The sequence below is a fragment of the Bufo gargarizans genome, chromosome 10 (genome assembly GCF_014858855.1).
Source record: "Bufo gargarizans isolate SCDJY-AF-19 chromosome 10, ASM1485885v1, whole genome shotgun sequence".
Lineage (NCBI taxonomy): Eukaryota > Metazoa > Chordata > Amphibia > Anura > Bufonidae > Bufo > Bufo gargarizans.
In genome coordinates this window covers 123,404,238-123,422,857 of record NC_058089.1, presented here as the reverse complement: position 1 = coordinate 123,422,857, position 18,620 = coordinate 123,404,238, and the positions used below count along the sequence as shown (strand labels likewise).

Here is an 18,620-nt window from a genome sequence, read left to right as displayed (position 1 = left end):
AGTCTTTACAGTGAGGGGGTGCACAGTCTATACAGTGAGGGGTGCACAGTCTATACAGTGAGGGGTGCGCAGTCTATACAGTGAGGGGTGCGCAGTCTATACAGTGAGGGGTGCACAGTCTATACAGTGAGGGGTGCGCAGTCTATACAGTGAGGGGTGCGCAGTCTTTACAGTGAGGGGTGCGCAGTATATACAGTGAGGGGTGCACAGTCTATACAGTGAGGGTGCACAGTCTATACAGTGAGGGGTGCACAGTCTATACAGTGAGGGGTGCACAGTCTATACAGTGAGGGGTGCACAGTTTTACAGTGAGGGGTGCACAGTCTTTACAGTGAGGGTGCACAGTCTATACAGTGAGGGGTGCACAGTCTTTACAGTGAGGGGTGCACAGTCTATACAGTGAGGGGTGCACAGTCTTTACAGTGAGGGGTGCACAGTCTTACAGTGAGGGGTGCACAGTCTTTACAGTGAGGGGTGCACAGTCTTTACAGTGAGGGGTGCACAGTCTTTACAGTGAGGGTGCACAGTCATACAGTGAGGGGTGCACAGTCTTTACAGTGAGGGGTGCACAGTCTATACAGTGAGGGGTGCACAGTCTATACAGTGAGGGTGCGCAGTCTATACAGTGAGGGGTGCACAGTCTATACAGTGAGGGGTGCGCAGTCTATACAGTGAGGGGTGCGCAGTCTTTACAGTGAGGGGTGCGCAGTCTATACAGTGAGGGGTGCACAGTCTATACAGTGAGGGGTGCACAGTCTATACAGTGAGGGGTGCACAGTCTATACAGTGAGGGGTGCACAGTCTATACAGTGAGGGGTGCACAGTCTTTACAGTGAGGGGTGCACAGTCTTACAGTGAGGGGTGCACAGTCTATACAGTGAGGGGTGCACAGTTTTTACAGTGAGGGGGTGCACAGTCTATACAGTGAGGGGTGCACAGTCTATACAGTGAGGGGTGCACAGTCTTACAGTGAGGGGGTGCACAGTCTTTACAGTGGGGGTGCACAGTTTACAGTGAGGGGTGCACAGTCTTTACAGTGAGGGTGCACAGTCTTTACAGTGAGGGGTGCACAGTCTTTACAGTGAGGGGTGCACAGTCTTTACAGTGAGGGGTGCACAGTCTTACAGTGAGGGGTGCACAGTCTATACAGTGAGGGGGTGCACAGTCTATACAGTGAGGGGTGCACTAGTCTATACAGTGAGGGGTGCACAGTCTATACAGTGAGGGGTGCACAGTCTATACAGTGAGGGGTGCACAGTCTATACAGTGAGGGGTGCACAGTCTATACAGTGAGGGGTGCACAGTCTATACAGTGAGGGGTGCACGAGTCTTTACAGTGAGGGGTGCACAGTCTTTACAGTGAGGGGTGCACAGTCTTTACAGTGAGGGTGCACAGTCTTTACAGTGAGGGTGCACAGTCTTACAGTGAGGGGTGCACAGTCTTTACAGTGAGGGTTGCACAGTCTTTACAGTGAGGGGTGCACAGTCTTTACAGTGAGGGTGCACAGTCTTTACAGTGAGGGGTGCACAGTCTTTACAGTGAGGGGTGCACAGTCTTTACAGTGAGGGGGTGCACAGTCTTACAGTGAGGGGGGTGCACAGTCTTTACAGTGAGGAGTGCACAGTCTATACAGTGAGGGGTGCACAGTCTTTACAGTGAGGGGTGCACAGTCTATACAGTGAGGGGTGCACAGTCTTTACAGTGAGGGGGTGCACAGTCTATACAGTGAGGGGTGCACAGTCTATACAGTGAGGGGTGCGCAGTCTATACAGTGAGGGGGTGCACAGTCTTTACAGTGAGGGGGTGCACAGTCTATACAGTGAGGGGGTGCACAGTCTTTACAGTGAGGGGTGCACAGTCTTTACAGTGAGGGGTACACAGTCTTTACAGTGAGGGGTGCACAGTCTTTACAGTGAGGGGGTGCACAGTCTAGCGCCATCACTGGACAGGACTCACCCTGGGGTGTCGATCATCGCCGTCTGCTCCTGAATACTCTGCAACTCCCTGTCCCCGAGGACGTCTCCTCCACAGCCGCCATGACACCTAGAAGACACCAGAGATGATGGGGGTAGTAGTGTGGAAGCCAAACACTGCTATTAAATCCTGATGAAGATGATGGGGTTGATTGTGTGGAGGGTGGACACTCCTATTATATCCCGGTAAAGATGATGGGGGTGATAGTGTGGAGGATGGGCACTCCTATTACATCCTGATAAAGATGATGGGGGTGATACTGTGGAGGGCTGACAATCAGTCCTATTACATTCGATGAAGATGATGGGGGTGATAGTGTTGAGAGGTCACATTTGATTCACATCCCGGAGCCGCCCCTCAATACATTACTCACCTGACACCCGTAACTTTCGTCTCCGCGTCTGGTTGCCCAGCAACAAAACCGGAAGTGGGCCGCAGAGACTGCCGGGAGATGTAGTCCCGCCCTCGGCAGACGAGCCTCTGCTTTTGGATAATACACTGGAGCGCAGGGGCTGCTGGGAGAAGTGGGCAGAGAATGATTGACAGCTCCCATAAAAGGAAGGAGGAGCGGGGCGGGGCGTGTTGGAGCCGGGTCACGTGGTGATTGATAGCGGTATACACGAGGGGCCACGATGCACTGCACAATATAACACTGTATACACCACCTGCTCCTCATATACACCCTCTACACGCTGTATACACCACCTGCTCCTCATATACACCCCCTACAGGCTGTATACACCACCTGCTCCTCATATACACCCTCTACACACCACCTGCTCCTCATATACACCCTCTACACGCTGTATACACCACCTGCTCCTCATATACACCCTCTACACGCTGTATACACCACCTGCTCCTCATATACACCCTCTACACGCTGTATACACCACCTGCTCCTCATATACACCCTCTACATGCTGTATACACCACCTGCTCCTCATATACACCCTCTACATGCTGTATACACCACCTGCTCCTCATATACACCCTCTACATGCTGTATACACCACCTGCTCCTCATATACACCCCCTACATGCTGTATACACCACCTGCTCCTCATATACACCCCCTACATGCTGTATACACTGCCTGCTCCTCATATACACCCCCTACACGTGGTATACACCGCCTGCTCCTCATATACACCCTCTACATGCTGTACACACCACCTGCTCCTCATATACACCCCCCTACAACGCTGTATACACCACCTGCTCCTCATATACCCCCCTACATGCTGTATACACCACCTGCTCCTCATATACACCCCCTACATGCTGTATACACCACCTGCTCCTCATATACACCCTCTACACGCTGTACACACCACCTGCTCCTCATATACACCCCCTACATGCTGTACAACACCACCTGCTCCTCATATTACACCCCTACACGCTGTACACACCACCTGCTCCTCATATACCTACCCCCTACATGCTGTACACCCACCTGCTCCTCATATACACCCCCTACATGCTGTATACACCACCTGCTCCTCATATACACCCCCTACATGCTGTATACACCACCTGCTCCTCATATACACCCCCTACATGCTGTATACACCACCTGCTCCTCATATACCCCCCTACAGCTGTACACACCACCTGCTCCTCATATACACCCCTACACGCTGTATACACCACCTGCTCCTCATATACACCCTCTACACGCTGTACACCACCTGCTCCTCATATACACCCTCTACACGCTGTATACACCACCTGCTCCTCATATACCCCTCTACACGCTGTATACACCACCTGCGCCTCATATACAACCCTCTACACGCTGTATACACCACCTGCTCCTCATATACACCCTCTACACGCGGTATACACCACCTGCTCCTCATATACACCCTCTACATGCTGTATACACCACCTGCTCCTCATATACACCCTCTACATGCTGTATACACCACCTGCTCCTCATATACACCCCCTACACGCTGTATACACCACCTGCTCCTCATATACCACCGCCTGCTCCTCATATACACCCCCTACACGTGGTATACACCACCTGCGCCTCATATACACCCTCTACATGCTGTACACACCACCTGCTCCTCATATACACCCTCTACATGCTGTATACACCACCTGCTCCTCATATACACCCTCTACATGCTGTACACACCACCTGCTCCTCATATACACCCCCCTACACCGCTGTATAACACCACCTGCTCCTCATATACACCCCCTACAGCTGTATACACCACCTGCTCCTCATATACACCCCCTACATGCTGTATACACCACCTGCTCCGCATATACACCCTCTACACGCTGTACACACCACCTGCTCCTCATATACACCCCCTACATGCTGTACACACCACCTGCTCCTCATATACACCCCCTACACGCTGTACACACCACCTGCTCCTCATATACACCCCCTACACGCTGTACACACCACCTGCTCCTCATATACACCCCCTACACGCTGTACACACCACCTGCTCCTCATATACACCCTCTACACGCTGTATACACCACCTGCTCCTCATAACACCCTCTACATGCTGTATACACCACCTGCTCCTCATATACACCCTCTACACGCTGTATACACCCCCTGCTCCTCATATACACCCCTACACGCTGTATACACCACCTGCTCCTCATATACACCCTCTACACGCTGTATACACCACCTGCTCCTCATATACACCCCCTACACGCTGTATACACCACCTGCTCCTCATATACACCCCTACACGCTGTATACACCACCTGCTCCTCATATACACCCCCTACACGCTGTATACACCACCTGCTCCTCATATACACCCCCTACACGCTGTATACACCACCTGCTCCTCATATACACCCCCTACACGCTGTATACACCACCTGCTCCTCATATACACCCCTACACGCTGTATACACCACCTGCTCCTCATATACACCCCCTACACGCTGTATACACCACCTGCTCCTCATATACACCCCCTACACGCTGTATACACCACCTGCTCCTCATATACACCCCCTACATGCTGTATACACCACCTGCTCCTCATATACACCCCCTACACGCTGTATACACCACCTGCTCCTCATATACACCCTCTACATGCTGTATACACCACCTGCTCTTCATATACACCCTCTACACGCTGTATACACCACCTGCTCCTCATATACACCCCCTACACGCTGTATACACCACCTGCTCCTCATATACACCCCCTACACGCTGTACACACTACCTGCTCCTCATATACACCCCCTACACGCTGTACACACTACCTGCTCCTCATATACACCCCCTACACGCTGTATACACCACCTGCTCCTCATATACACCCTCTACACGCTGTATACACCACCTGCTCCTCATATACACCCTCTACACGCTGTATACACCACCTGCTCCTCATATACACCCTCTACACGCTGTATACACCACCTGCTCCTCATATACACCCTCTACACGCTGTATACACCACCTGCTCCTCATATACACCCTCTACACGCTGTATACACCACCTGCTCCTCATATACACCCTCTACACGCTGTATACACCACCTGCTCCTCATATACACCCTCTACACGCTGTATACACCACCTGCTCCTCATATACACCCTCTACATGCTGTATACACCACCTGCTCCTCATATACACCCCCTACACGCTGTATACACCGCCTGCTCCTCATATACACCGCCTGCTCCTCATATACACCCCTACACGTGGTATACACCACCTGCTCCTCATATACACCCTCTACATGCTGTACACACCACCTGCTCCTCATATACACCCTCTACATGCTGTACACACCACCTGCTCCTCATATACACCCCCCTACACGCTGTATACACCACCTGCTCCTCATATACACCCCCCTACACGCTGTATACACCACCTGCTCCTCATATACACCCCCTACATGCTGTATACACCACCTGCTCCTCATATACACCCCCTACATGCTGTATACACCACCTGCTCCTCATATACACCCCCTACACGCTGTATACACCACCTGCTCCTCATATACACCCCCTACACGCTGTACACACTACCTGCTCCTCATATACACCCCCTACACGCTGTATACACCACCTGCTCCTCATATACACCCTCTACACGCTGTATACACCACCTGCTCCTCATATACACCCTCTACACGCTGTATACACCACCTGCTCCTCATATACACCCTCTACATGCTGTATACACCACCTGCTCCTCATATACACCCCCTACACGCTGTATACACCGCCTGCTCCTCATATACACCGCCTGCTCCTCATATACACCGCCTGCTCCTCATATACACCCCCTACACGTGGTATACACCACCTGCTCCTCATATACACCCTCTACATGCTGTACACACCACCTGCTCCTCATATACACCCTCTACATGCTGTACACACCACCTGCTCCTCATATACACCCCCCTACACGCTGTATACACCACCTGCTCCTCATATACACCCCCTACATGCTGTATACACCACCTGCTCCTCATATACACCCCCTACATGCTGTATACACCACCTGCTCCTCATATACACCCTCTACACGCTGTACACACCACCTGCTCCTCATATACACCCCCTACATGCTGTACACACCACCTGCTCCTCATATACACCCCCTACATGCTGTACACACCACCTGCTCCTCATATACACCCCCTACACGCTGTACACACCACCTGCTCCTCATATACACCCCCTACACGCTGTATACACCACCTGCTCCTCATATACACCCTCTACACGCTGTATACACCACCTGCTCCTCATACACCCTCTACACGCTGTATACACCACCTGCTCCTCATATACACCCTCTACACGCTGTATACACCACCTGCTCCTCATATACACCCTCTACACGCTGTATACACCACCTGCTCCTCATATACACCCTCTACACGCTGTATACACCACCTGCTCCTCATATACACCCTCTACACGCTGTATACACCACCTGCTCCTCATATACACCCCCTACACGCTGTATACACCACCTGCTCCTCATATACACCCTCTACACGCTGTATACACCACCTGCTCCTCATATACACCCCCTACACGCTGTATACACCACCTGCTCCTCATATACACCCCCTACACGCTGTATACACCACCTGCTCCTCATATACACCCCCTACACGCTGTATACACCACCTGCTCCTCATATACACCCCCTACACGCTGTATACACCACCTGCTCCTCATATACACCCCCTACACGCTGTATACACCACCTGCTCCTCATATACACCCCCTACACGCTGTATACACCACCTGCTCCTCATATACACCCCCTACACGCTGTATACACCACCTGCTCCTCATATACACCCCCTACACGCTGTATACACCACCTGCTCCTCATATACACCCCCTACACGCTGTATACACCACCTGCTCCTCATATACACCCCTACACGCTGTATACACCACCTGCTCCTCATATACACCCCCTACACGCTGTATACACCACCTGCTCCTCATATACACCCCCTACACGCTGTATACACCACCTGCTCCTCATATACACCCCCTACAGGCTGTATACACCACCTGCTCCTCATATACACCCCCTACAGGCTGTATACACCACCTGCTCCTCATATACACCCCCTACAGGCTGTATACACCACCTGCTCCTCATATACACCCCCTACAGGCTGTATACACCACCTGCTCCTCATATACACCCCCTACAGGCTGTATACACCACCTGCTCCTCATATACACCCCCTACAGGCTGTATACACCACCTGCTCCTCATATACACCCTCTACACACTATATAAATCAGTGTTCCTCATCTCCAGTCCTCAGGGCCCACCTGTCGGTTAAGAATATCCTGCAGAACGATTACCCTGTGGTAAGTCCTGATGTGTTGACACTTATCATATCACCTTCCTAATACTAAGGAAACTGGCAGGTGGACCTTGAGGATTGAAGCTGAGGAAAACTGATCTACACCCCCTGCTTCCTCATATACACCTCTACACCCTGTATACAACCTCTGCTTCCCCATACACCCTGTATACACCACCTGCTCCTCATATACACCCCCTACATGCTGTATACACCACCTGCTCCTCATATACACCCTCTACACACTGTATACACCACCTGCTCCTCATATACACCCCCTACACGCTGTACACATCACCTGCTCCTCATATACACCCTCTACACACTGTATACACCACCTGCTCCTCATATACACCCCACCCATTATGTATATTGCATCTCTCTCATGTATGTGTGCTGTAGCGGGTCTGAGACATGTTTGATCGTTGTGCTGTTACAGTAATCCTATGGCCTGATGTGGCTGATAACGGAGAGCAGTGCCCTGTGTGTGTAGTCATTGTTCACCGCTGACGTGTTGGAGGCCTCCTGGCTGTGTCTCGTATGAACAATCCCCAGGGTATCACAACGAGGCCTGAAAGTAAATAAAGAACCAAAGCAAAGAAATGAGCATCAAATAATATACCTGGAGGAAAATGCTCCAATATCACGTCTGTAAACAGTGACGGTGTGGTAACCTTCAGGATCAGCGGCTGATGTCAAGATGTCTTCAATCGATGGGGGGGATTATCGGGTGTTAGAGTCTGAGCTTCACAACACGTCAAGTGTATCATTGGCACGAACAAAGGAGATTTCTGTGGACCTCAGAAGAAGAATTGTTGGTGCTCATCAGGCTGGAGAAAGTCACAACACATCTCAAAGGTCTGGTCTCCACCAATCCACAGTCAGATTGTGTACAAATGGAGGAAATTCAAGACGAATATTACCCTCCCTAGAAGTGGTCGACCCACAAAGATCATGCCAAGAGCAAGGCGCGTAATAGTCCTTGAAGTCACAAAGGAGCCCAAGGTAATCTCTAAGCAACTAAAGGCTTTTCAACCATTACCTAATGTTGATGTCCATGAGTCCGTCATCAGGAGGACACTGAACTACAATGGTGTGCATGGCAGGACTGCAAGGAGGAAGCCGCTGCTCTCCGAGAAGAACATTGTTGCTCATCTGCAGTTTGTAAAGATCTGGACAAGCCAGAATGCTATTGGAAAAATTCATTATGGACTAAAGAAAAATGTCAAGACATCTGTCCATGAGCTGAATCTCAGGAGTACGTGGGTCATGCAGCAAGATAACAGCCCTGAGCGTGGAAGTCCTTCTACCAAAGAATAGTAAAAAGAAAGGTAAAGTCCTGGAGTGGTCGAGGCCAGACCTTACTCCAAAAGGAAGGACCTGAAGCACAACGTTTATGGGAGGAAACCACCAACATAGCAGAGTTGAAGCGGTTCTGTATGGAGGAATGGGCTAAAACTCCTCCAGGCCCATGTGCAGGACTCATCCACAACTGCCGAAAACAAGGGGTCACACTAGATACTGACGGCGAGGTTTCACATACTTATACCACTCAGACACGTAATATCGGAGAATTTTTCTCAATGTGTAATATTTGTGACCCATTTCTTTGATTTATTTTATTTTTTGGTTTTTTTATCTACTTTTAGGTAAAACTTATGCAGAAATAGCGAATTCTGAAGGGTTCACAAACTGCCGGGCTGTATAGGGAGATTTGCTTGCTGGACTGACTGTCTTGTCTCTGTTGTGTAGATGATTCCTCTGAATCCTTGCTGGTGGTCCGTCGCGGTGTTGGGGCTGCTGGCAGTGATCAGTGCGGAGCTGGTCAATGGTAAGTGTGGCACTCGGACCCGCTGTTCGCAGCTCTACCATTCAGGCTCAGTTTCTCCACTAACGTGTTTGTTTTTTGCCAATCAGAAGCGAATACTCCCATGGTGCACATCTTCTACAAGGACCCATGGCCCCAAGAGCAGAGCACAGTGCCCGCATCCTCTGCCGAGCCGAGTGCATGTGCCAATGTGTGTGAGAATGGAGGACAATGCCAAATGCTCCAAGGAGAACCTCTCTGTGTGTGTGAACCTGGCTTCATGGGTGACGCGTGCCAAGGTAGAGGGGCAAACCTGTCTGACAGGCAGGGGCAATATATCACCTGGATGTTATGAAACCTGTCAAGTTAAACATGGAGTCAAAGCTGTAGGTAGCAGATTACATGACAGGTTCTCTGTATATATAATCTGCTCAGCTCCTCCTGCTCTATAACACGCTGCCTGCAGATTACATGGTGACAGGTTCTCTGTATATATATAATCTGCTCAGCTCCTCCTGCTCTATAACACGCTGCCTGCAGATTACATGGTGACAGGTTCTCTGTATATATAATCTGCTCAGCTTCTCCTGCTCTATAACACGCTGCCTGCAGATTACACGGTGACAGGTTCTCTTTATATATAATCTGCTCAGCTCCTCCTGCTCTATAACACGCTGCCTGCAGATTACATGGTGACAGGTTCTCTTTATATATAATCTGCTCAGCTCCTCCTGCTCTATAACACGCTGCCTGCAGATTACATGGTGACAGGTTCTCTTTATATATAATCTGCTCAGCTCCTCCTGCTCTATAACACACTGCCTGCAGATTACATGGTGACAGGTTCTCTGTATATATAATCTGCTCAGCTCCTCCTGCTCTATAACACGCTGCCTGCAGATTACATGGTGACAGGTCCTCTTTATATATAATCTGCTCAGCTCCTCCTGCTCTATAACACACTGCCTGCAGATTACATGGTGACAGGTTCTCTGTATATATAATCTGCTCAGCTCCTCCTGCTCTATAACACGCTGCCTGCAGATTACATGGTGACAGGTCCTCTTTATATATAATCTGCTCAGCTCCTCCTGCTCTAGAACACGCTGCCTGCAGATTACATGGTGACAGGTTCTCTGTATATAATCTGCTCAGCTCCTCCTGCTCTATAACACGCTGCCTGCAGATTACATGGTGACAGGTTCTCTGTATATATAATCTGCTCAGCTCCCCCTGCTCTATAACACGCTGCCTGCAGATTACACAGTGACGGGTTCTCTGTATATATAATCTGCTCGGCTCATCTTGACGAGCTGCTGTTAACGTTTACATATTTACAGCAACCTGAAGATGTTTGACTTCTATGGGGAGAGTGTGATGGGCCTGCTGTCTGACCTGTGCATAGGTCATTGTGCAGGGAGGGGCAGGAGATGAGCTGTAAATGGTCAGACCCATGTTGTCTGTGATAATGAGATGACTGCTGTGGAGCTCATCTGTCTTTGGGAGAGAGGTACCACTGCAAGTAAAATATCTTTTATTTTATAGTATATCCTCCAAATAAACTGCCTTTTTGCATATGTGATTTATTTTGTCTGACATTTCGGTCAATATCCAGACCTTGGTCACAGTCACAAGGAGAGGAGGCAGAGGTCATGGAGGATCCCCGTGGAGCTGCGGGCAGAGTTGTGGGCATGCTCTGTGACCTCTGCAGGGAGGAGGTGCACTATGATAATCACCTATGTTTGTCTTTTTAATCCTGCCTGTGGTGATGATGAGGTGACTGCTGAGGGGTGGTCTCCAGAACAGGAGGTGTTGGCCTATTCTGAGACTCCGGGTCAGAGTCGAAACTGCAGTGATTTATTTTCTGTAGATGACTAGGAAAATTTAGGAAACGTCTACCAGTCCTTGGATCCGCGTCCTGTAGATCCTGGCCGTAGCAGCTGCCATTTTCTGAGGACACTCTTCTTCATGTCTTTCCAGACCTGCAGCTGCAGCTGAGCTGTGACTCTGACAGGATGACCATCGGGATCCTGAAGAGCGTTCTCCAAGAGCTGGCCATGAACCTGTCCGTCCTGCACTTATCTAACCCGGAATGTAAGCTGCTCAACACATCTGGGTTGCACTTCTCCATCACCTTGACCCATGAGAACCACAGTCTGTGTGGCACCACCATCCAGGTAAAGGGTCCCTCCATCCGTGCCCTTCTGGGTTGCCAAGCGGTTGTAGAGGTCGGTGCCAGCTTCACCCAACAGATGGGGGAGGAGTGGGCGACTTGTCAGTTTCTTAGGGTTCCGTTAAGAGGGGCGCAGTTTTTGACCTTATGGGGGAGTACAATTTGTCCTGACATGTTGCAGTTCTGATATTGGCCACTAGGTGCCACCACAGGCCAGTCTGCAGGGACCTCTTGCTTTACGGCTGTGAATGTTCTGTCTCCTGCATCAGGTGAATGGCAGCCATCTTACCTTCTCCAATGAGCTGAGCGCAAGAACAGTGGAGGAGAGGGCAGAGCTCCCCAGCACCCTGATAACCAGGTCCTCTGGCTTCCAGATTGTCTTCTCCTGCGTGTACCGCCATGACCAGGTTGTGTCCCTGCCGTTTCCTTTGCTCACAGTTGCTGCGTAAGTAGCGGGCGAGCTGTGTGGTGGGGCCATGTCCAGTATCTGCTGGCTCGCCCTGTCTGACCGCGTCTTCTCTTCAGGTTGGTGACTTTCACAGTGAGGGAAGGAAAGTTTAATGTCTCGATGAATCTGTACCCCACGGCGGAGTACGCGATACCGTACTATAGCCCCCCAGTCATCCCCCTCAATCAGCGGATGTATGTCCAGCTGCAGATCCAGGGTCCAGGCCCCGAGACCTTCTTCATCCTGAAGCTGGAGGAATGTTGGGCTACCCCGTGGGAGTCCCATGAGGGGGCTGTCCGCCATCTCCTCATTACAGATGGGTGAGTGTCTCCTTCAGGGACATCTGTGGGGCGTCCGGTGGCTTCTTCTCTGACCAGTCTCCTCCGCAGGGCGGCCAATGACTCCACTGTGGACATGACTGCTTCTGGAAACCGCTCCCTGAGTCGCTTCTCCCTGAAGATGTTCCGCTTCATCAGTTATAGGAAGGTTTACCTGCACTGCCGCATCTGGCTCTGCCCGTACAATGAGACGCTCTGCCAGCAGCAGGTAAGTGTCACCCCTGCCCAGTGGCAGCCATAGTAGCCATGACCGGCGGACTCATTTCTGGTGTCTCTGCAGCCATTGCCCGGACGGCAGAAGCGAGACCTGAGTGACCCGTACAGGAAGGTGGTGACCTGTGGCCCCATCCAGCTGGCGGAAGGTGTCAGGAGCAGCGTGGAGGATCCAGAGTCTGGTACGTCATATCCTGAATGGTGGGACCCCTCTAGTGCGGGCGCAGCCTCAGTCCTGGCCACTCCATGTGCATGTCCGCCATATGGCATACTGGTCCGTTTATGGGGGTGCAGGCCTTCCCCCGATAAAGATGGGAGACTTGGCCTCTGAGCCGGGACTGTGACATGATGCACTCCCTGCAGGCCTGACTTGGAAGCCGTTGTGTGGGCCCCGTCCTGGGCACCTGGCTGGCCGTTGTGTGGGCCCCGTCCTGGGCACCTGGCTGGCCGTTGTGTGGGCCCCGTCCTGGGCACCTGGCTGGCCGTTGTGTGGGCCCCGTCCTGGGCACCTGGCTGGCCGTTGTGTGGGCCCCGTCCTGGGCACCTGGCTGGCCGTTGTGTGGGCCCCGTCCTGGGCACCTGGCTGGCCGTTGTGTGGGCCCCGTCCTGGGCACCTGGCTGGCCGTTGTGTGGGCCCCGTCCTGGGCACCTGGCTGGCCGTTGTGTGGGCCCCGTCCTCCAGTGACCTCTTCTCGAAGGTGGTGCTTGCATGGCCCCTCCTCTTTACCCCTGCTGATTTGCATATATTTGCATGACCTGACTTCTCCTCCTCTCTGCTGCAGGGCTCGGTGCGCTCGTCCTCCCAGGATCCCTTGCGGCAGGAGCCGTTCTCCTCCTCCTCGGTTCTGTTGCTTTTGCAAAAGCTTTTAAGAAAATGACTGGAAGACAGAAATACAACAATCCCGCTCATGTAACGTCAGGCCACTAAATAAAGGTTTAAACTTATCACGACCTGTCTGCCGCTTGTGTCAGCTGCTTATGAGGATCCCATATAGATGAGACGCCATAGGCGGGGGTATAGATTAACCCCCGAGGTGCTGCCTGCCTCCCTATAGGTTCCACTGGTAGATGAAATGCACAGTGCTGTATTATCTCTGTGTGACCGGCCGGCTGGTATATTCTATGATAGTGCTGTACTATCGCGGTGTGACCGGTATAGTCTATGATAGTGCTGTACTATCGCGGTGTGGCTGGTATATTATATGATAGTACAGCACTATCGCGGTGTGACTGGTGGGCCGGTATATTATATTATAGTGCTGTACTATCGCAGTGTGACCGGTATATTATATTATAGTGCTGTACCACAGAGGTCGGTGCCTTCACCAGTTACATTTACTGTTTATTCCGCTTCTGGTTTTGGCTTAAAAAGTGCATCAATAATTCACGTGACGGCGTGTGCCGTGTGCTCGCCAAAACTGAGAACTGCAAAATGAAAGCTTTATTTATAGCAGAAGAAGAAACTGGTACACTCGGTAGTCCTGTGCGCCGTTCATGCAGTGGCACTGTGCGCTGTATGCGCAGTGTGTACTCATAAGACTGGTCATCCTGCAGCTGCATACAGTGGGTTAATTTATCCCCAACCACAGGTCAGAGGCGATGTGTCCGGTTGGCTGATTTAAGTGGTGTTTACACATCGCATTTTCTGAAATGTACAGGTTAATCCTGCCTCAAAGTGCTGGCAAGTGTTTTACAAAGCTCATCCGCGTGTTGTGGAAATGGCGCGGTTTATCCTGCAATATTACTTTCCCTGCAATGACTGACATCTGCACACGTTGAAACCACCGCTGCATTTTATGTATTAAATGAGGTCTACACACGGTGATACTGCCGCTGGATTTCATGTATTGCCTCTGAGAATGTCCTCACACGGTGATACCGCCGCTGTATTTCACGTATTGCCTCTGAGGACAGCCTCACACTGTGATACTGCCGCTGGATTTCACGTATTGCCTCTGAGGACGTCCACACACGGTGATACTGACGTTGGGTTTCACGTATTGCCTCTGAGGACGTCCTCACACGGTGATACTGCCGCTGGATTTCATGTATTGCCTCTGAGGATGTCCACACACGGTGATACTGCCGCTGGATTTCACGTATTGCCTCTGAGGACGTCCACACACGGTGATACTGCCGCTGGATTTCGCGTATTGCCTCTGAGGACATCCTCACACTGTGATACTGCTGCTGGATTTTGCGTATTGCCTCTGAGGACGTCCACACATGGTGATACTGACGTTGGGTTTCACGTATTGCCTCTGAGGATGTCCACACACGGTGATACCGCCGCTGGATTTCACGTATTGCCTCTGAGGGCGTCCACACACATGGTAATACTGCCACTGTATTTCACGTATTATGTCCAATGACTGACGTCCATACACTGTCATTCTGCCGGTGGATTTCACCCATTACCATTGGCTGATGTCTGTACACGGTGATACCGCCCCTGGACTCCATTGCAGATTTTTCCAGCAGAATTACTTCCAGGAAAATGGATGCGTGAGCCGTTCCGGATGGTCATTTTACGCCACATTCAAGTGTTGTGTATGGATTCTGGTAAAGTCTGCACTGGACTCCTGGTGTGAAGGCTCCCCTCGTATTCCATGTCATCTTGTTGTCACATGCACGTACCCCAGCGCCCCCTGCTGCTCATGGACGAAATGTGTAAACATTGGCGGTCCCCATAGGATGTGAGATGGCGGCAGGAGCTTTATCCACATGGCCGCCTCTTCAGCTTTATCTTGCTGCATGCGCTGAACAGCAGCTAAATGCATCCAGTGCATGTGCAGATACAACCCTGGGGTAGAGGAGACGGGCAGTTATGCTTAGTACGTGACCCCTTTAATTAGCAGTTACTGATCACCCATCTCAGAAGTGACCTGAGGAAGCAGATGGCAGCTGTCCTCTGTGGCTCTTGTGCGCAGCGTTGGAATCTGACCGGGCGTCAGGATGTGGTGGAGGGGCAGAAGGGTCCAGGCGCTGCTTATTCCCCTCTCCATCGAAATATTCTTCAATTTTCTTCCAGTTTCTCACTACCACTGTTTTCTGTCAGTGAATAAGAACAGAGGGAGCCTAGGCCCACTCACTGAAAAGTCTACACAGTGCTGTGTGAGCCCTGCCGTTACAATGTATCAGTCTGTTAAAGGGGTTGTCTCATCATGGACAATGGGGGCATATAGCAAGGATATGCCCCCATTGTCTTATAGGTCGGCACCATAAAAATTAATGGGGAGCCGTCTTGAACCGGAGTCTTCCAGCCACCACCTTGCGGGGCTCCGTTCTCTATATATAGTCTATGATGAGACAACCCCCTTTAAGCATGTATCCGGCGTATACAATGCTGTGTGAGCCCGGCCGTTACACTGTATCAGTCTGTTAAGCATGTATCCGGCGTAGACAATGCTGTGTGAGCCCGGCCGTTACACTGTATCAGCCTGTTAAGCATGTATCCGGCGTAGACAATGCTGTGTGAGCCCGGCCGTTACACTGTATCAGTCTGTTAAGCACGTATCTGGTGTATACAATGCTGTGTGAGCCCGGCCGTTACACTGTATCAGCCTGTTAAGCATGTATCCGGCGTAGACAATGCTGTGTGAGCCCGGCCGTTACACTGTATCAGTCTGTTAAGCACGTATCTGGTGTATACAATGCTGTGTGAGCCCGGCCGTTACACTGTATCAGTCTGTTAAGCATGTATCCGGCGTATACAATGCTGTGTGAGCCCGTCCGTTACAATATATCAGTCTATTAAGCATGTATCCGGCGTATACAATGCTGTGTGAGCCCGTCCGTTACAATGTATCAGTCTGTTAAGCATGTATCTGGCGTATACAATGCTGTGTGAGCCCGGCCGTTACAATGTATCAGTCTGTTAAGCATGTATCCGGCGTATACAATGCTGTGTGAGCCCGGCCGTTACACTGTATCAGTCTGTTAAGCATGTATCCGGCGTAGACAATGCTGTGTGAGCCCGGCCGTTACACTGTATCAGCCTGTTAAGCATGTATCCGGCGTAGACAATGCTGTGTGAGCCCGGCCGTTACACTGTATCAGTCTGTTAAGCACGTATCTGGTGTATACAATGCTGTGTGAGCCCGGCCGTTACACTGTATCAGTCTGTTAAGCATGTATCCGGCGTATACAATGCTGTGTGAGCCCGTCCGTTACAATATATCAGTCTATTAAGCATGTATCCGGCGTATACAATGCTGTGTGAGCCCGTCCGTTACAATGTATCAGTCTGTTAAGCATGTATCCGGCGTATACAATGCTGTGTGAGCCCGGCCGTTACAATGTATCAGTCTGTTAAGCATGTATCCGGCGTATACAATGCTGTGTGAGCCTGGCCGTTACACTGTATCAGTCTGTTAAGCATGTATCCGGCGTATACAATGCTGTGTGAGCCCGTCCGTTACAATATATCAGTCTATTAAGCATGTATCCGGCGTATACAATGCTGTGTGAGCCCGTCCATTACACTGTATCAGTCTGTTAAGCATGTATCCGGCGTATACAATGCTGTGTGAGCCCGTCCGTTACAATGTATCAGTCTGTTAAGCATGTATCCGGCGTATACAATGCTGTGTGAGCCTGGCCGTTACACTGTATCAGTCTGTTAATTAAGCATGTATCCGGCGTATACAATGCTGTGTGAGCCCGTCCGTTACAATATATCAGTCTATTAAGCATGTATCCGGCGTATACAATGCTGTGTGAGCCCGTCCATTACAATGTATCAGTCTGTTAAGCATGTATCCGGCGTATACAATGCTGTGTGAGCCCGTCCGTTACAATATATCAGTCTGTTAAGCATGTATCCGGCGTATACAATGCTGTGTGAGCCTGGCCGTTACAATATATCAGTCTATTAAGCATGTATCCGGCGTATACAATGCTGTGTGAGCCCGTCCGTTACACTGTATCAGTCTGTTAAGCATGTATCCGGCGTATACAATGCTGTGTGAGCCCGTCCGTTACAATATATCAGTCTGTTAAGCATGTATCCGGCGTATACAATGCTGTGTGAGCCCGTCCGTTACAATATATCAGTCTATTAAGCATGTATCCGGCGTATACAATGCTGTGTGAGCCCGTCCATTACACTGTATCAGTCTGTTAAGCATGTATCCGGCGTATACAATGCTGTGTGAGCCCGTCCGTTACAATGTATCAGTCTGTTAAGCATGTATCCGGCGTATACAATGCTGTGTGAGCCTGGCCGTTACACTGTATCAGTCTGTTAATTAAGCATGTATCCGGCGTATACAATGCTGTGTGAGCCCGTCCGTTACAATATATCAGTCTATTAAGCATGTATCCGGCGTATACAATGCTGTGTGAGCCCGTCCATTACAATGTATCAGTCTGTTAAGCATGTATCCGGCGTATACAATGCTGTGTGAGCCCGTCCGTTACAATATATCAGTCTGTTAAGCATGTATCCGGCGTATACAATGCTGTGTGAGCCTGGCCGTTACAATATATCAGTCTATTAAGCATGTATCCGGCGTATACAATGCTGTGTGAGCCCGTCCGTTACACTGTATCAGTCTGTTAAGCATGTATCCGGCGTATACAATGCTGTGTGAGCCCGTCCGTTACAATATATCAGTCTGTTAAGCATGTATCCGGCGTATACAATGCTGTGTGAGCCTGGCCGTTACAATATATCAGTCTATTAAGCATGTATCCGGCGTATACAATGCTGTGTGAGCCCGGCTGTTACACTGTATCAGTCTGTTAAGCATGTATCCGGCGTATACAATGCTGTGTGAGCCCGTCCG

The 18,620-nt window shown here is 50.6% G+C and overlaps 1 protein-coding gene across 1 annotated transcript; it reads left to right on the top strand.

Annotated features, from left to right (window-relative positions):
* The first annotated feature begins 9,589 nt into the window (after positions 1–9,589).
* Positions 9,590–13,782, top strand: LOC122920991 (uromodulin-like). Its single transcript, XM_044270855.1, has 8 exons — positions 9,590–9,683; positions 9,770–9,958; positions 11,640–11,836; positions 12,102–12,277; positions 12,358–12,600; positions 12,670–12,826; positions 12,899–13,013; positions 13,614–13,782. Exons 1-8 carry the CDS (start codon positions 9,605–9,607, stop codon positions 13,757–13,759), a joined length of 1,302 nt encoding a protein of 433 aa, XP_044126790.1. The 5' UTR covers positions 9,590–9,604; the 3' UTR covers positions 13,760–13,782.
* Positions 13,783–18,620: the final 4,838 nt, after the last annotated feature.

Excerpts from the sequence above, each read along its gene's own strand:
- LOC122920991 (XM_044270855.1), top strand. The coding sequence starts at position 9,605 with ATGATTCCTCTGAATCCTTGCTGGTGGTCCGTCGCGGTGTTGGGGCTG. Across the intron at positions 12,278-12,357 it reads CCTTTGCTCACAGTTGCTGC|GTTGGTGACTTTCACAGTGA; the intron begins GTAAGTAGCGGG and ends TCTTCTCTTCAG. Across the intron at positions 13,014-13,613 it reads CGTGGAGGATCCAGAGTCTG|GGCTCGGTGCGCTCGTCCTC; the intron begins GTACGTCATATC and ends TCTCTGCTGCAG.